Source organism: Chiloscyllium punctatum, chromosome 29 (genome assembly GCF_047496795.1).
Source record: "Chiloscyllium punctatum isolate Juve2018m chromosome 29, sChiPun1.3, whole genome shotgun sequence".
In the NCBI taxonomy this organism is placed as follows: Eukaryota; Metazoa; Chordata; class Chondrichthyes; order Orectolobiformes; family Hemiscylliidae; genus Chiloscyllium; species Chiloscyllium punctatum.
The window spans coordinates 68,541,967-68,560,071 of record NC_092767.1 but is presented as its reverse complement, the minus strand read 5'-3'; the positions used below and the strand labels follow the sequence as shown (position 1 = coordinate 68,560,071).

The 18,105-nt window shown below is 46.7% G+C and overlaps 1 protein-coding gene across 3 annotated transcripts in view; it reads right to left on the bottom strand.

The window, feature by feature from the left end:
• LOC140454517 (reticulon-2-like) overlaps positions 1-18,105 on the bottom strand; it is a 63,936-nt gene that overhangs the window by 17,602 nt on the left and 28,229 nt on the right. For all 3 annotated transcript variants that reach the window (XM_072549324.1, XM_072549323.1, XM_072549325.1), the window contains exons 5-6: positions 7,654-7,861; positions 5,632-5,770 (exon numbers count right to left, since the gene is read on the bottom strand). In XM_072549324.1, the coding sequence (XP_072405425.1) occupies positions 5,632-5,770; positions 7,654-7,861 (347 nt within the window). The remainder of the gene's footprint in view (positions 1-5,631; positions 5,771-7,653; positions 7,862-18,105) is intronic.

Below are 18,105 nucleotides of genomic sequence, written 5' to 3'. Positions count from 1 at the left end.
GGTGTTATAAAGTGACAGTCCTATCCACACCATTACTGTACCCCAGAGTTATGCATTGACAGACCTGACTCCACCAGTACTGTACCCCAGTGTTATACAGTGACAGACCCGTCCTCACCAGTACTGTACCCCACTGTTATACAGTCACAGACCCGTCCTCACCAGTACTGTACCCCAGTGTTATACAGTGACAGACCTGTCACCATCGGTCATGTACCCTAGTGTTATACAGTGACAGACCTGCCCCCACCAGTACTATAACTCACTGTAATACACTGACAGACCTGGCACTACCAGTACTGTATCCCAGTGTTATACAACAACAGACCTGTCCCCATCAGTCCTGTACCCCAGTGTTATATAGCGACAGACCCATCCCCACCAGTACTGTACCCCAGTGTTATACAGTGACTGACCTGTCCCCACCAGTACTGTACCCCAGTGTTATACAGAGACAGACCTGTCCCCACCAGTACTGTATCCCAGTGTTATACAGAGACAGACCTGTTCCTACCACTACTGTACCCCAGTGTTATACAGTGATAGACCTGTCCCCACCAGTACTGTATCCCAGTGTTATACAGAGACTGACCTGTTCCTACCACTACTGTACCCCAGTGTTATACAATAACAGACCTGTCCCCATCAGTCCTGTACCCCAGTGTTATATAGCGACAGACCCATCCCCACCAGTACTGTACCCCAGTGTTATACAGTGACTGTCCTGTCCCCACCAGTACTGTACCCCAGTGTTATACAGAGACAGACCTGTCCCCACCAGTACTGTACCCCAGTGTTATACAGTGACAGACCTGTCCCCACCAGTACTGTATCCCAGTGTTATACAGAGACTGACCTGTTCCTACCACTACTGTACCCCAGTGTTATACAGAGGCAGAACCATCCCCACCAGTACTGTACCCCAGTGTTATACAACGACAGACTTGTTCCCTCCAGTACTGTGCCCTGGTGTTATACAGTGACAGACCTGTCCCCACCAATACTGTACCCCAGTGTTGTACAGAGACAGACCTGTCCCCACTAGTACTGTACCCCAGTGTTATACAACGACAGACCTGTCCCCGGCAGTACTGTGTCCCAGTGTTATACAGCGACAGACCTGTCCCCTCCAGTACTGTACCCCAGTGTTATACAGAGACAGACCTGTCCCCTTCAGTACTGTGCCCCAGTGTTATACAGTGACAGTCCTGTCCCTACCAGTACTGTACCCCAGTGTTATACAGGGACAGACCTGTCCCCAACAGTACTGTACCCCATTGTTATACAGAGACAGACCTGTCCCCTCCAGTACTGTACCCCAGTGTTATACAGTGACAGACCTGTCCCCACCAGTACTGTACCCCAGTGTTATATAGCGACAGACCCATCCCCACCAGTACTGTACCCCAGTGTTATACAGTGACTGACCTGTCCCCACCAGTACTGTACCCCAGTGTTATACAGAGACAGACCTGTCCCCACCAGTACTGTACCCCAGTGTTATACAGTGACAGACCTGTCCCCACCAGTACTGTATCCCAGTGTTATACAGAGACTGACCTGTTCCTACCACTACTGTACCCCAGTGTTATACAGAGGCAGAACCATCCCCACCAGTACTGTACCCCAGTGTTATACAACGATAGACCTGTCCCCACCCAGTACTGTACCCCAGTGTTATACAACGACAGACTTGTTCCCTCCAGTACTGTGCCCTGGTGTTATACAGTGACAGACCTGTCCCCACCAATACTGTACCCCAGTGTTGTACAGAGACAGACCTGTCCCCACTAGTACTGTACCCCAGTGTTATACAACGACAGACCTGTCCCCGCCAGTACTGTGTCCCAGTGTTATACAGCGACAGACCTGTCCCCTCCAGTACTGTACCCCAGTGTTATACAGAGACAGACCTGTCCCCTTCAGTACTGTGCCCCAGTGTTATACAGTGACAGTCCTGTCCCTACCAGTACTGTACCCCAGTGTTATACAGGGACAGACCTGTCCCCACCAGTACTGTACCCCATTGTTATACAGAGACAGACCTGTCCCCTCCAGTACTGTACCCCAGTGTTATACAGTGACAGACCTGTCCCCACCAGTACTGTACCCCAGTGTTATACAGTGACAGACCTGTCCCCACCAGTACTGTACCCCAGTGTTATACAGAGACAGTCCTGTCCCCACCAGTACTGTACCCCAGTGTTATACAGAGACAGACCTGTTCCCTCCAGTACTGTACCCCAGTGTTACACAGAGACAGATCTGTCCCCACAAGTACTGTACCCCAGGGTTATACAGGGACAGACCTGTCCCCACCAGTACTGTACCCCAGTGTTATACAGAAACAGACCTGTCCCCACCAGTACTGTACCCCAGTGTTACACAGAGACAGACCTGTCCCCACCAGTACTGTACCCCAGGGTTATACAGGGACAGACCTGTCCCCACCACTACTGTACCCCAGTGTTATACAGAGACAGACCTGTCCCCACCAGTACTGTACCCCAGTGTTACACAGAGACAGACCTGTCCCCGCCAGTACTGTACCCCAGGGTTATACAGGGACAGACCTGTCCCCACCAGTACTGTACCCCAGTGTTATACAGTGACAGACCTGCCCCCACCAGTACTATACCTCACTGTAATACACTGACAGACCTGGCACTACCAGTACTGTATCCCAGTGTTATACAACAACAGACCTGTCCCCATCAGTCCTGTACCCCAGTGTTATATAGCGACAGACCCATCCCCACCAGTACTGTACCCCAGTGTTATACAGTGACTGACCTGTCCCCACCAGTACTGTACCCCAGTGTTATACAGAGACAGACCTGTCCCCACCAGTACTGTATCCCAGTGTTATACAGAGACAGACCTGTTCCTACCACTACTGTACCCCAGTGTTATACAGTGATAGACCTGTCCCCACCAGTACTGTATCCCAGTGTTATACAGAGACTGACCTGTTCCTACCACTACTGTACCCCAGTGTTATACAATAACAGACCTGTCCCCATCAGTCCTGTACCCCAGTGTTATATAGCGACAGACCCATCCCCACCAGTACTGTACCCCAGTGTTATACAGTGACTGACCTGTCCCCACCAGTACTGTACCCCAGTGTTATACAGAGACAGACCTGTCCCCACCAGTACTGTACCCCAGTGTTATACAGTGACAGACCTGTCCCCACCAGTACTGTATCCCAGTGTTATACAGAGACTGACCTATTCCTACCACTACTGTACCCCAGTGTTATACAGAGGCAGAACCATCCCCACCAGTACTGTACCCCAGTGTTATACAACGACAGACTTGTTCCCTCCAGTACTGTGCCCTGGTGTTATACAGTGACAGACCTGTCCCCACCAATACTGTACCCCAGTGTTGTACAGAGACAGACCTGTCCCCACTAGTACTGTACCCCAGTGTTATACAACGACAGACCTGTCCCCGCCAGTACTGTGTCCCAGTGTTATACAGCGACAGACCTGTCCCCTCCAGTACTGTACCCCAGTGTTATACAGAGACAGACCTGTCCCCTTCAGTACTGTGCCCCAGTGTTATACAGTGACAGTCCTGTCCCTACCAGTACTGTACCCCAGTGTTATACAGGGACAGACCTGTCCCCACCAGTACTGTACCCCATTGTTATACACAGACAGACCTGTCCCCTCCAGTACTGTACCCCAGTGTTATACAGTGACAGACCTGTCCCTACCAGTACTGTACCCCAGTGTTATACAGTGACAGACCTGTCCCCTCCAGTACTGTACCCCAGTGTTATACAGAGACAGACCTGTCCCCTTCAGTACTGTGCCCCAGTGTTATACAGTGACAGTCCTGTCCCTACCAGTACTGTACCCCAGTGTTATACAGGGACAGACCTGTCCCCACCAGTACTGTACCCCATTGTTATACAGAGACAGACCTGTCCCCTCCAGTACTGTACCCCAGTGTTATACAGTGACAGTCCTGTCCCTACCAGTACTGTACCCCAGTGTTATACAGAGACAGACCTGTCCCCTCCAGTACTGTACCCCAGTGTTATACAGTGACAGACCTGTCCCCACCAGTACTGTACCCCAGTGTTATACAGAGACAGACCTGTCCCCACCAGTACTGTACCCCAGTATTATACAGTGACAGACCTGTCCCCACCAGTACTGTACCCCAGTGTTATACAGAGACAGTCCTGTCCCCACCAGTACTGTACCCCAGTGTTATACAGAGACAGACCTGTTCCCTCCAGTACTGTACCCCAGTGTTATACAGAGACAGACCTGTTCCCTCCAGTACTGTACCCCAGTGTTATACAGAGACAGACCTGTTCCCTCCAGTACTGTACCCCAGTGTTATACAGAGACAGACCTGTTCCCTCCAGTACTGTACCCCAGGGTTATACAGAGACAGACCTGTCCCCACCACTACTGTACCCCAGTGTTATACAGAGACAGATCTGTCCCCACAAGTACTGTACCCCAGGGTTATACAGAGACAGACCTGTCCCCACCAGTACTGTACCCCAGTGTTATACAGCGACAGACCTGTCCCCACCACTACTGTACCCCATTGTTATACAGAGACAGACCTGTCCCCACTAGTATTGTACCCCAGTATTAGACACGGCCATACCTGTCCCACAGTATTTTACTCCAGTGTTAAAAAGAGACAGACCTGTCTACACCAATACTGTACCCTGGTGTTATGCAGTGGCAGACTTGTCCACATGAGTACTGTAGCCCAATATTATATTATGCCTGCCAATACTGTTCCGTTGTCACCTATAATGAGCTTGTCCCCGTCAGTGCTGTAACCCTACAGTTACACAGTGACAGACCTGTCCCCACCAGTACTGTACCCCAGTGTTACACAGTGACAGACCCGTCCCCACCAGTACTGTACCCCAGTATTATACAGTGACAGACCTGTCCCCACCAGTACTGTACCCCATTGTTATACAGTGACAGACCTGTTCCCTCCAGTACTGTACCCCAGTGTTACACAGAGACAGACCCGTCCCCACCAGTACTGTACCCCAGTATTATACAGTGACAGACCTGTCCCCACCAGTACTGTACCCCAGTATTATACAGGGACAGACCCGTCCCCACCAGTACTGTACCCCAGTATTATACAGTGACAGACCTGTCCCCACCAGTACTGTACCCCAGTGTTATACAGGGACAGACCTGTCTGATTCAGAGCTATATCACACCATTAGATGGCGACAGACCCGTACCTCATTTTATGTGTGAGTGACCTGTCCTCACCAGGGCTATATCCCACTGTTACTCACTGATAAATAGTACTTTTTTTTAAAAAGTTCAAATTGAACAGTGATCACCCAGAAGAAGCTGATTTTAAATCGATCGTATGTTTGTGACATTATGCTGAAAACATCGACTGGGTTCCAGATTACAAACATTCCAATATGACTCTTTATTGAACATATTGTCAATGTAACTCTTTTTCTCAATCAGCTTAATGAAACTCAACTTCATTGACCATTTATCAGCAGTTTTTTTGTTCAATGTTTCACTCAGCCACGCCCCACAGTGTGATTTTACCCTTTCAACCCCTTGCTGACCTTTGCACCATCCCCCCACCACCCCCAAACTTCACCTTCAGTGAGTCCAGCAGGTCTCCAACCAGGAACAACCGACGAAGGTGTGAAATGGCGCTGGTCACATAAAGCACCGTCACTTCCAAGTATTTCCGCAACTGTTCCTGGGACAGAGTAATGTCCAGATCAAGATAGACCCTGTTAACGGAAAGAGAGAAGTGAGTGAGGGAAGAGAGCGAGACTTGGACAGAGAGTGGAAGTGAGGAGAAGGAGAGCAGGAAGTGGGAGTAGAGGGGTGAGGCAGCAAGGGGAATGAGACAGAGTGAGTAAATTGGAGAGAGGGACGGGAAAGGGAGAAGGAGAAAGTAAACAAGGATGGAGCGGGGAATAGGGAGGAGAGCAAGAAAGACAGGATAGATAGAGGGAGAATGGGGAAAGAGTTAGGTGCTGGAAAAGCACAGCAGGTCAGGCAGCATCTGAGGAGCAGGGGTATAAACCTTAAACTAGGCACAGGGTGACTTTTTTATTCATTCACAGGATTAGGGTGTTGCTGGTTAGGTCAGCATTTATTGCCCATCCCTAATTGCCCGGGGTGGGGGGAGCAGTTAAGAGTCAACCACATTGGCCAGACCAGGTAAGGATGGCAGTTTCCATCCCTAAAGGACATTAGTGTATCAAATGGGTTTTTCCAACAATCAGCAATGAATTCATAGTCATCATTAGACTCCTAATTGCAGACATTAACCAAATTTGAAACCATCAGTCATGGTGGGATTTGAACCCAGATTCCCAGAATGTTATCTGAATTAACAATCCAGCGATAATGCCACTCGGCCGACAACTCTTCAGGAAGCAGTCCTTTACATGAATCACTGTCCCCTGGAGTTCTGCGTGAGGTTTTAATCCCCGTATTTAAAAAGAGAATATACTGGTATTGGATGCAGTTTAAAATTCACTGGGTGTTGACTTATCAACAATGGCTAAGCAGATCCGGCCTTTATTCATGTGTTGCTGGAAAAGCGCAGCAGGCCAGGCAGCATCCAAGGAACAGGGGAATCGACGTTTCGGGCATGAGCCCTTCTTCTCCTGCTCCTTGGATGCTGCCTGACCTGCTGCGCTTTTCCAGCCACACATTTTCAGCTCCGATCTCCAGCATCTACAGTTCTCACTCTCTCCTGGTAGGTCTTTATTCATTGCAGCTTAAAAATATGAGAAGTGATCTTATTGGAGACATACAAGATTTTGAGGGGACTCAACAAGGTAGATGTTGAGAATATGTATCCACTGGTGGCGGATCTAAAACCAGGGTTACAATTGCATGATAAAGGATTGCTCATTTAAACTGAGCTGCAAGGGATTTCCTTCTGTCAGAGTGTAGTGAATATTTGGAGTTCTCTAGGCTCACTCTGTGCCTAGTTTAAGGTTTATATCCCTTTGATCCCCAGCGCCAGAAGAAATAGTTTCTCAAACTATCTTTTTAAAGCTGTTAATCATCTTGAATGCCTCTGTCAGATCAGCCTTTCATAGAGCACGGAAACAGACCCTTCGGTCCAACCAGTTCATACCAGAGAGTTCCAGAAGTTGGATCACTGACTGTACTTAAAGAGGAAGCATATAGATTTTTGAACCATCAGGCAGTTTGAGATCTGGAGCAAATCAGCATGATCTTGTGGAATGGCAGGAAGGCTTGATGGGCTGAATGGCCTTCGACTGTTTTTATCTCACATGCTCTTATGTTCTTAAATAGAGAACAGCTCCAAATAACTGAATGATGGACAGGTTCAAGGGGCTGAATGGCCTTCTGTTGCCATCTGTCCTTCAACACCACCTTCTGACCTGTAGCGCCCAGATACATGGGAACACCACTCCCTGCAAATTCCCCTTCAAGCCACTCACCATCCTGACTTGTCAAAATCCTGGAACTCACTCCCTAACAGTGTTGAGGGCCTACCTTCGGCATATGGACTGCAGCAGCTCAGGAAGGCAGCTCACCCACCACCTTCTTAAGGGGCAGTTAGGAATGGACAGCAAATGCGAGGGCCTTGCAACATCAAAAACTGTGGGTGCCGTTTGGTACTTACTGGAACGGGTGGACCTCCTGGGTCTTGTAGATCAGGTGAAGAGCAGATGTGTAAAGGCGAAGGCTGATGGTGACAGAGAGGACAGACAGTGTCAGGTATGCCAGCACGCTGATACCGCTGAACTGGGTGAGGGAGAACAGGATGAGGATAATGGCGCCAAACACAGTACCAGTCTTCTTGACATCCTCCCAGTACAGAAGGTCAGTCACTGTGGGAAAAAAACAGAGAGAAACAGTAAGGGCTTGAGGGGGGATTTCACCAAACTGGTGCTTTATCAATGCAGTCACTCAAAGGCTTTTCTGAAAATGGTCAAATTGTGCCTGAGTTAATGTCCAAATCAAGCTGTGTACAGGGTAGGTCTGGCAGAGGTGTCATGCCATATTGGATTAACGAATCAGAATCTGATCACACTGTTCTACAGGAAAGACTGAGAGGAGATTTTTTAGATTAGATTCCCTACAGTGTGGAAACAGGCCCTTCAGCCCAACAAGTCCACACTGATCATCCGAAGAGCCACCCACCCAGACCCATTCCCCTACATTAATCCCATTCACTTAACACTACGGGCAATTTAGCATGGCCAATTCACCTGACCTGCACATCTTTGGACTGTGGGAGGAAACCGGAGCACCCGGAGAAAACCCACGCAGACACAGGGAGAATGTGCAAACTCCATACAGACAGTCACCCAAGGCTGGAATCGAACCTGGGACCCTGGTGCTGTGAGGCAGCCGTGCTAACCTCTGAGCCACTGTGCCACCCTTTGACTGAGATTATCAAAATCATGATAGAGTAGATAAAGAGAAGCTGACCCCGCTCTTAAAAGGAACAAGAACAAGAGGGCATAGGTTTAAAGTGATCTGCAAATGTAACAAGGGTGACATGGGGAAAAATCTTGCCCAACCAGCAAGTACTTAGGGTCTGAAATGCATTGCCTGGAAATGTGGGAAAGGCAAGTTCAATTGAGGGATTTCAAGAGGCTTTTGGGTAGTTACTTGGTTAGAAATGATGTGCAGGGATATGGGGGAAAGGGACAGAGTGGCACTAGGTCACAGGACCATTGCAGGCATGATAGGCTGAATGGCCTCCTGAGCCATAACAAACATTTGTGTGGTGATTTGAAAGTCTGACCAGGACAGCAAACTTTGGCAAGATTATCATGAGGCCTTCACAGTTAAACCTCCATTCAGCTGTGGTCCATCAGTATGGACTAGTTTAGTCTGGGGGACCTGGTCAACATGGACGAGTTGGATCTGTTTCTACGCTCTAAGACTCTATGGCACTGCATTAAGTAATAGCACAAAACAGAAACCTCTCAAGGGGCGATGGTGGCTTATGTCCCTGGATTTGTAATCCAGAGCTGAGGATATTGGGGTTGCAGACTCAAATGCTATTAATTGGCCTGCTTTTGTTCTCCTGGGTGCCGGTGGTCTCACAATGGGGAGCTGATAAAAACAACAGGCCTCATTCTCCACCCAGTTTCTGATGGGATTCATTTCTCAAAGACATGGTGACAAAACCTCCTGATGGAGGGGATCACTCAAGTAATTGCAGGCAGGAAACGGTTTTCCTTTGAAAAGTACATTCTAGTGTGAAAAATGAAGAAATGAAGAGTATTCTTTAAATAGTTATACACAGATTATTTGATTAGCCGATTTTTGGATTATCCAAACAAGATTGCAAGGTCCCGACCCTCGGTTAACAATGTTATCTGGCATTTGACTAACTGAACAAAATACTCCCCGCCTGTGTCCTTCAGATAATCGAGATTCCTCTGTATTATGACATACAAGAGGATCAAGACGCGCTTGTACACCAGTCAATTAAAGCAGACAACAAAGGTGTCTATCCTTAATTGTTAAGGATCAACTGCGTTGTTGTGGGTCCCGGAGTCACAGTTAGGCCAGACCATGTAAAGATGGCAGATTTCCTTCCATAAAGGGACATTAGTGAATCAGATGATTTTTCCCAACAATCAACAATAGTTTCACGGTCACCATTAGACTCTTAATTCCACATTATTACTAACATTGAATTCCTTTATTTACAGGATGAGGACATCGCTGGCTACGCACCATTTATTGCCGAGAGGGCAGTTAAGAGTCAACCCCATCGCTGTGGGTCTGGAGTCACATGTAGGCCAGACGTGCAGTTTCCTTCCCTAAAGGGCATTAGTGAACCAGATAGGTTTGTCCCCCTCGGACAATTGACAATGGATTCATGGTCATCATTAGACTTCCACCATCTGCAATGGGGAGATTCGAACCCAGCTGCCCAGAACATTATCCGGTCTCTGGAATATCAGTCCAGTGAGGATACATTAGGCCATCACCTCCCCTTGTTCAAATTCCACTGTCTGCCATAATATTCCCAGAATATCACCAGCATTTTTAGATGAGTAGTCGAGCGATAATACCACTAGACCATCACCTCTTCTACCTTCCGTGGGAAGTCAAAATATTGTGTTTGGAACATGTTCGGCACCCAGTAATAATTCTCAGCGGTTCAATTTCTTATGCAATGGTACGAGGAAATATAATTGAAAGGAAAGAGAGGCACAGGGCAATTCTAGTCAGGCTCGCAGCCCCGCAGCCAGTCCCCAGTGCTTTCAGCGTCTGTGTTTCTACTCCAACATGTGCCACTCCCAGAGGACAGTCTGTGGCAATATGAGCATTCCCGGTGCTATGATTAGCCTGAGCACTGAAGGGGACAGGACAGAGCAGCTGGAGGATCTCCACACCATCTGTGACAGCTGATCAGATCAAATTGCAAAGAGGGGGGGAAAAAAAAAGAAAGGTTTTTGTAAAGCCCTCAGGCATGGAGAGATAAAGGGAAGAACAAATTCAACAACGTTATTAGTAGATATTTCTGAACTTATTCACACTGAGATACGCTGTATCAAATAAAATGAGTCACTTTTAATTCTCAGAGGTTGGGCCAATTCTGGGCAGGGGCTGGCACTGACCTCTTGCACTTTATAAAGACATTTCGCAGCCGTTAACAGCAAACTCCTTTTCACCCCTCCCCGCCATAGCTTCCCCATTGCCCCACAAACCTGCCACAGAGCCAGATATTCCTTCTCGCCATCACTCTGTAGCTTAACATAGAAAATAGGATCAGAGAAGAGATCATTTGGCCCTTAAAGGCGGCTGCACTATTCAATATGATCATGCCTGATCATTCAGCTGAGTCTCCCATACCTGCTTTCCCCCCCCCATACCTTTTGATCCCTTTAGCCCTAAGACCTGTATCTAAATCCTCTTTCAATGCTCTAGCCTCAAATGCATTCTGTGGCCAAGAATTCCACGGGCTCACCACTCTCCGAGACATTTCTGTTTAACCGAGAGACAAAGCACAGTCTAACCTTTCCAACCCATTCTCGAGTTCCTCTCTCTCACTTTGATCCCCAGTTGTCAGGAGAAGCTGTAGGGAGACAGTGTAGCTCCGTCTGCTGGGTCCAGCCACTGGCAATCTGTGCTCGGTCTGTCTGATCCCCAGCACACACCACGGCACTGATTAACTCTCGATGGTCTGAGGCTCACCCCAATGCTTCAGCAGCCTCATATGACAGCCAACAACAACAACGAACTTTTATATAGCATCTAATGAAACATCCCAAGGTGCTTCGCAAGCCCTACTTTCAAACAAAAAAATGACACAGAGCCAAATTTATTTAAAAAAAAATAATTCATGAGATATGGGCATCTCTAGTGAGCTGCCTTCTTAAATTAAACTGCATCCATTTGGTCTAGGGAACCCCACACATCTCCCCAGTGCCTTTAGGGAGGCGGGGTTCCAAGATTTTGACTCATTGGCGCTGAAGGAATGGTGACATTTTCTCGGTCAGGATGGGGTGTGGCTTGAAGGGGAATTTGCAGGGAGAGCTCTTCCCATATATCTGCTGCCCTCGGCCTCCTACGAGGTAAAGGTCACAGGTTTAGAAGGTGATCTTAGGACAGGTGACCAAAAGCTCGGACGAAGAGGTAGGATTGAACCAACGCTCTGTCTAGTTTACTGGCGTGGGAACTGCAAGGTCTGTGTGCAGCAGTGACCACCAAAACCGAACGTCAATGTATTGGCATTTCAATCGGCATTGGCATAACTTTGGTGCGTCTACATGAACCTGCAGCTGGACGGATTGTAGGGAACACTGGATTCAACATAAGGACATATACACGAACACCTACATTAAGAGGAAGCATTCGATATCATTGTGGCTGATCTCATTGCGACCCCTACATTCCTGTCGAAGATAAATTACTTATATTTCTGATGTCAAACCCACCCATCGATGCGTTAATTCAGAGAAATTGTGGTAATTCCTATGAGATCCAGAAGGAAACAGGAGTAAAACCTACAAATGACACATACTGGTTTGACCCAGTCTTATATGCCTAAGAACAGTGCTCCAGTATGACCATTTCCAAATATTACTACCCTTTTTAAACTGTTTTTTTCCCTCTGGGAAATATATGTCAAGAATATCAGCCGATGGAATTAAAATTCGATTAATAAATCCATAATTGAGCCAGTCTCAGGGATGGACACCATGAAACCAAAATCAATTGTTGTAAAGGCTCTATCTGATTCATTAATGCCCTTTAAGGGAACAAAGTGGCCTAATTGTGACTTCAGATCCACAATCTTGTTGACTCAGCAGGTATCACAAGAAACTAGTGGTGCTGGAAGAGCACAGCAGTTCAGGCAGCATCCAAGTAGCTTCGAAATCGACGTTTCGGGCAAAAGCCCTTCATCAGGATGAAGGGCTTTTGCACGAAACGTCGATTTCGAAGCTACTTGGATGCTGCCTGAACTGCTGTGCTCTTCCAGCACCACTAATCCAGAATCTGGTTTCCAGCATCTGCAGTCATTGTTTTTACCATCACAAGAAACTATTCTGTTCATGGGCAATGAGGGATACAGACATCCCAGCAATGCCAAATCCAAGGAAGGAATAATAAGTCAGATGTAGGCAGGAGGACTCGCTGGAGGCTCCCTCTCCTGGAGGCATTGCCTCACCCAATGGCTTTATTTCACTTTGGCATTGAGGTTTCAGCCATATGGATGGAAAGAATGTACAAAGGCGCCAGCCAATGTATCTCACTGTTTCAACGACACATTTAAAAATAATCAGCCAGGAGAACATCTCCCTGTTCCCTTGTAAAAGTTGGTGAGAGAAAGCAATGCTAACAGTTCAGTATCTGTGTCCCTGATGTTCGTATTTACGCCACTTCCACTGCAGAGAAAATGAACAAACTGATAGTCAAGAAACTGTCAAACATGACTTTCATTCCTTTATGGGATGTCGGTCATAAGACCAAAAGATATCGGAGCAGGATTTGGTCATTTGGCTCATCAAGTCGGTTCTGCCATTCCATCATGGCTGATATGTTTCTCAACCCCATTGTCCTGTCTTCTCCCTGTAACCTTTGATCCCATTACTAATCAAGAACCTAGCTATCTCTGTCTTAAAGACTCCCAATGACCTGGCCTCCACAGCCTTCTGGGGCAATGAGTTCCACAGATTCACCATCCACTGGATGTAAAGATTCCTCATCATCTCAGTTCGAAAAGGTCTTCCCTTCACTCTGAGGCTGTGCCCTCTGGTCCTAGTCTACCCTCCTAGTGCAAACATCTCCTCCACATCCACTCCATTCAGGTTTCCATCACTGGCAAGGCCAACATTTTCTGCCCAGCCTTAATTACCCTCAAACTGAGTAGTTTGCTCGGCCATTTCACTGGGGCAGTTAAGAGTCAACAACGTTGTTGGGGTGTGTGGCTGGATTCATATCTAGGACCAGATGAGGTATGCACAGCAGATTTCCTCCCCTAAAGGGCATTAGTGACTTATTATGACAAGTATCACGGTCACTAACACTTGCTGTCAATTCCAGATTTTAAAATTGAATTTAAAATGCATCAGCTGCCATGGTGGGATGTGAAGTTACATCCCAAGAACATTAGCCTGAGCATCTGGGTTTCTAATACCTGGATTAGCTCTGCTGCCTCACAGCATCAGGGACCAGGATTCGATTTCAGACTCGGGCAACTATTTGCGTGGACTTTGCACATTCGACCTGTGTCTATGGAGATTTCATCCCACAATGCAAAGATGTCCAGGTTAGGGTGGACTGGCCATGCTGAATTGCCCATAGTTTCCAGGGATGTGCAGGTTAGGTGGATAAGCCACTGGAAATGGAGGGTTGTGGGGATAGGGTAGGGGGGTGGATCTGGGAGGGATGGTCGGTGTGGTGTGGACTCAATTGGCCGAATGACCTGCTTCCATACTGTAGGGATTCTATCACTACACCAACATTTTGCACCATCTGCTGCTGCTGGTCACATTTTATGGTTCTCAATGTACAAGATAAAACAAAAAAACTGCAGACGACAACAATCTGAAGCTAATACAGAAATTGCTGGAGAAACTCAGCAGGTCTGGCAGCATCTGTGGGAAGAAAGCAGAGTTCATGTTTTGAGTCCGGTGACTCTTCATCAGAATTGACTCGAAGTCAACGCTTGAAATGTCCATGTAACTCACTCCAATCACACAAATCAGTAAAGACTGCCCTGGGAAATAGTAAATTAAATATTACATTTAAACATATCTCTCGATCAGGCCACAATTACAATATGACAGTGCAACCTCCACCACACTGCAGTTACCATGGTTGCAGGGACTGCTCTATTTGTTGTTGGGTTCATTCTAGTTTAGCCTTGGTGCAGAATTACAGCAGCCACACTGACCAGGAGGCCACAATAAATAGGAATTATTGTGATACATCTCAGCATTGCCAGAGTCTGGGAGTCAGTGTGGGGCTGATAGGCATGCAGCATATAATAACCCCTGGCACCACCACCCATGCTACTTAACAGACTCCTGCCAGTTAACGACTAACATATCACCTCTATCTGTTTTTATTCAGATTCTTCTCCTGTTCCTGTGGTCACTACTCTTGCCGAATCTCCCTTTTGAATTATTTCTCTTCCTTTCTTTTCCAATTTGCCTCCTTTTCTTCTCTTCCCATTTCCATCTCTCTGCCTCCTTCCTTCTCCCTCCATCTCATTCTCGATTTGTCAACACCACCATTCTCACCATTGTCTCTCCACCCCCATTCTCCAGCTCTCAATCTCCTCTCGGTCTCTCTATCCATTTAAAAAAAAAGTTTCTTTCCCTCCAACCCAGAGCCCTGTATTTCTTGCTCCTTAATTCTCTGTCTTTTACCATTTCTCTCTATCTGGGCAACAACTGTAAAAGAGACATTTTATCAGAACAAGATTGCAAGAGTGCCAAATTTCAAAGGGAACAACAATTCATACTGCTTGAGAAACAGGGTGCAGATTGGATGACAAACCATTTCTGATTGGTCAAGACATTGCCATGAAGAAGTCACCAGGGAAACCATTATCCTGAAAGTGTTAATGAAAGGCAAATATTGTGGATGCTGGAAATCTGAAACAAAAAGAAAATGCTGGAGAAAATCTGCAGGTCTGGCAGCATCTGTGGATCTGTTTCTCACTCCACAGATGCTGCCAGACTGGCAGAATTCATCCAGCACCTTCTATGTTTGTTTATCCAAAAGGTATTGTTTAATTGAAAATTGCAAATACTGGACAAATATTTCTTAATTTCATCTCACTTTTTCTCTTTCAATTTATCTTTCATATTCCTTCACTCCCTCTAACCCCAAACCCCCGCCATTATTTTGGGTTGGAGGTCATGAAGTGGTTTTTTTAAATGGATGGAGAGACCAAGAGGAGGTTGAGAGCTGGAGAATGGGGGTGTTGAGAGAGAGAAATTCTCTACTTCCCACATTGGTTCTGTCCTTTCTCCTTATTTTGCCAATTCCCTGTCTCCATTTCCTCCCTATAATTGTTTTCTGTCACCCTCTTTCTCACCCACCTTTCGTGTTCTCCACTATCCAGGCTCAGTTGGTAGTAAAAGCAAAAACTCTACAGTGTCCCATCCTCTCATTAGAGAGGGACACACACAACTAGCAGTGAGTTTAACCTGAGGGTCACCACACCTCAGACAGGGGATAAGACTGAGGAAGCGGGACCATCATGGTGACCTCAGTTAGTGTCAAAATTGAACCTGTACTGTTAGCATCACTCTGTACTATAAGCCAACGAAGCTAACCAATCCCAAGCTCCTTACGGTCACAACTTTGTGCGTTCAAGTCCCACACCAAAGTGGTAGGAGGTGGTGACACAAAGTCACAGGGCTGGTAATCCAGACCCCAAGATTTTAAGGGCGTGGGTTCAAATCTCACAAGAGCAGTTGGTGAAATTTGAACTTAATAACAAATTTGGAGTACAAAGTTAGCCTAAAGGCAACCACGTGATTGCTATCGGTTGTTGTGAAAACCCTAGTACACCAATGGCCTTTTGGGAAGGAAATATGCCGTCCTTACCCTGTCCAGCCTACTTGGAACACCAGACCCTGTGGCCAACTCTTAACAATTAAGGGTGGACAGTAAATGCTGACCTGGCCAGCATTGGACGTCCATGACCAATGAATGAGAAATGAACCCTGTCTTTCTTCTCAGGCGAAGATTAACAGAAGACAGCACCAAATAATGTAGAAATATAGAAGCATAGTAACAAAAGTAGGCCATTCAGCCCCTCAAGCCTGTTCTGCTATTTAATGAGATCATGGTTGATCTGTAACATAAATTCATATGCTTTAATTCCTTTGCTTAACAAAGTAAAATTATCTATCTTAAATATAAAATTAACGACTGAGCTAGCGAATGTAGTTGCTGTGGGTGCAATGTCTTTAGAGTCATAGAGACATAGAGCTGTACAGGACGGAAACAGACCCTTCAGTCCAACTTGTCCATAATCGACCAGATAACCTAAATTAATCTAGTCCCATGTGCCAGCATTTGGCCCATATCCCTCCAAACCCTTCCTATTCATGTACCCATCCAGATGCCTTTTAAATGTTGTAACTGTATCAGCCTCCATCACTTCCTCTGGCAGCTCATTCCATACATGCACCCACCCTCTGGGTGAAAATGTTGCCCCTTGGTTCCCTTTTAAATCTTTTCCCTCTCACCTTAAACCTATTCCCTCTAGTTTTGGACTCCCCTGTTCTGCCATTTAATAGGATCATGGTTGAACATTCACTCTACTCATGCCCCACATGATTTTATAAACTTCTATAAGGCTACTCCAGGGAAAACAGCCCCAGTCTCTTCAGCCTCTCCCTATAGCTCAAACCCTATAAACCTGGCAACACCCTTGTAAATCTTTACTGAAACCTTTCCAGTTTCACAATATCCTTCCCATAGCAAGGAGACCAGAAATGAAGACGACCTGCAAGGTATCTTTCAGTTTGCTGTTTGGCTGGGCAGTCGTACAATTTAATAAAGAGCAATGGAGTCCTCTAAAGTGTCGTAGCCACCATTTATCCATCAAACAACATCACAAAAACAGATTATTAGCTCCACATCACATTGCTGATTGTGGGAGCTTGCTCTGTGCAAATTGGCAGTGACCACCCTTCAAAAAGTGCTGTTCTTCTTTGGCTGTAACAGAATTCGACACATCAGGAGGTCATTAGATTAGATTAGATTACTTACAGTGTGGAAACAGGCCCTTCGGCCCAACAAGTCCACACCGCCCCGCCGAAGCGTAACCCACCCATACCCCTACATCTACATCTACCCCTTACCTAACACTATGGGCAATTTAACATGGCCAATTCACCTGCCCTGCACATCTTTGGACTGTGGGAGGAAACCGGAGCACCCGGAGGAAACCCACGCAGACACGGGGAGAACGTGCAAACTCCACACAGACAGTCGCTTGAGGTGGGAATTGAACCCAGGTCTCAGGCGCTGTGAGGCAGCAGTGCTAACCACTGTGCCACCGTGCCGCCGTGTCGTCATGACAGGCGATATAGAAATGCAAGTCTTTCTTTTTCATATTCTCCTTCTCTCATTTTACCTTCCCTCTCCCTCCATCTCTATATCGTTTCTTTCTCTCTCCATTCCTTTGAGAATTTTAAAATTTCTTACTGAATCTGATTTTCTTCCTCTTTCCCAGTGTACCGCACTTTCAATTTGAACAACACTTCTTCACTTTCTTTCTCTCATCGTTTCTCAAATTCCATCTCTTTCTGCTCTCCTCTCCTCCCGGATTCACACTCACTAGCTGCTTCTTGCTATATTCACTTCTTCCCTCTTCTTTTCTCCCTGTCACCATCTTTCCAATTCTTTCACCATCTCTCCTTGACCATGCTATTCTCTCCATGCTATTAGGATTTTCAGAGCCTCTGTGGATTCGTGCCAAATACGCATAGCAACAGGTATCACAGCACACTCTTATTTGACGCCCTTGGATGGCATGTTTTCTGCTGTGCTGATTATTGGTGGCAGCTGAGGAGTGAGGCAGTGACAGACCCATGTCTGGTTCACCTGGGACACAGGCAAAAAGACTGATTTA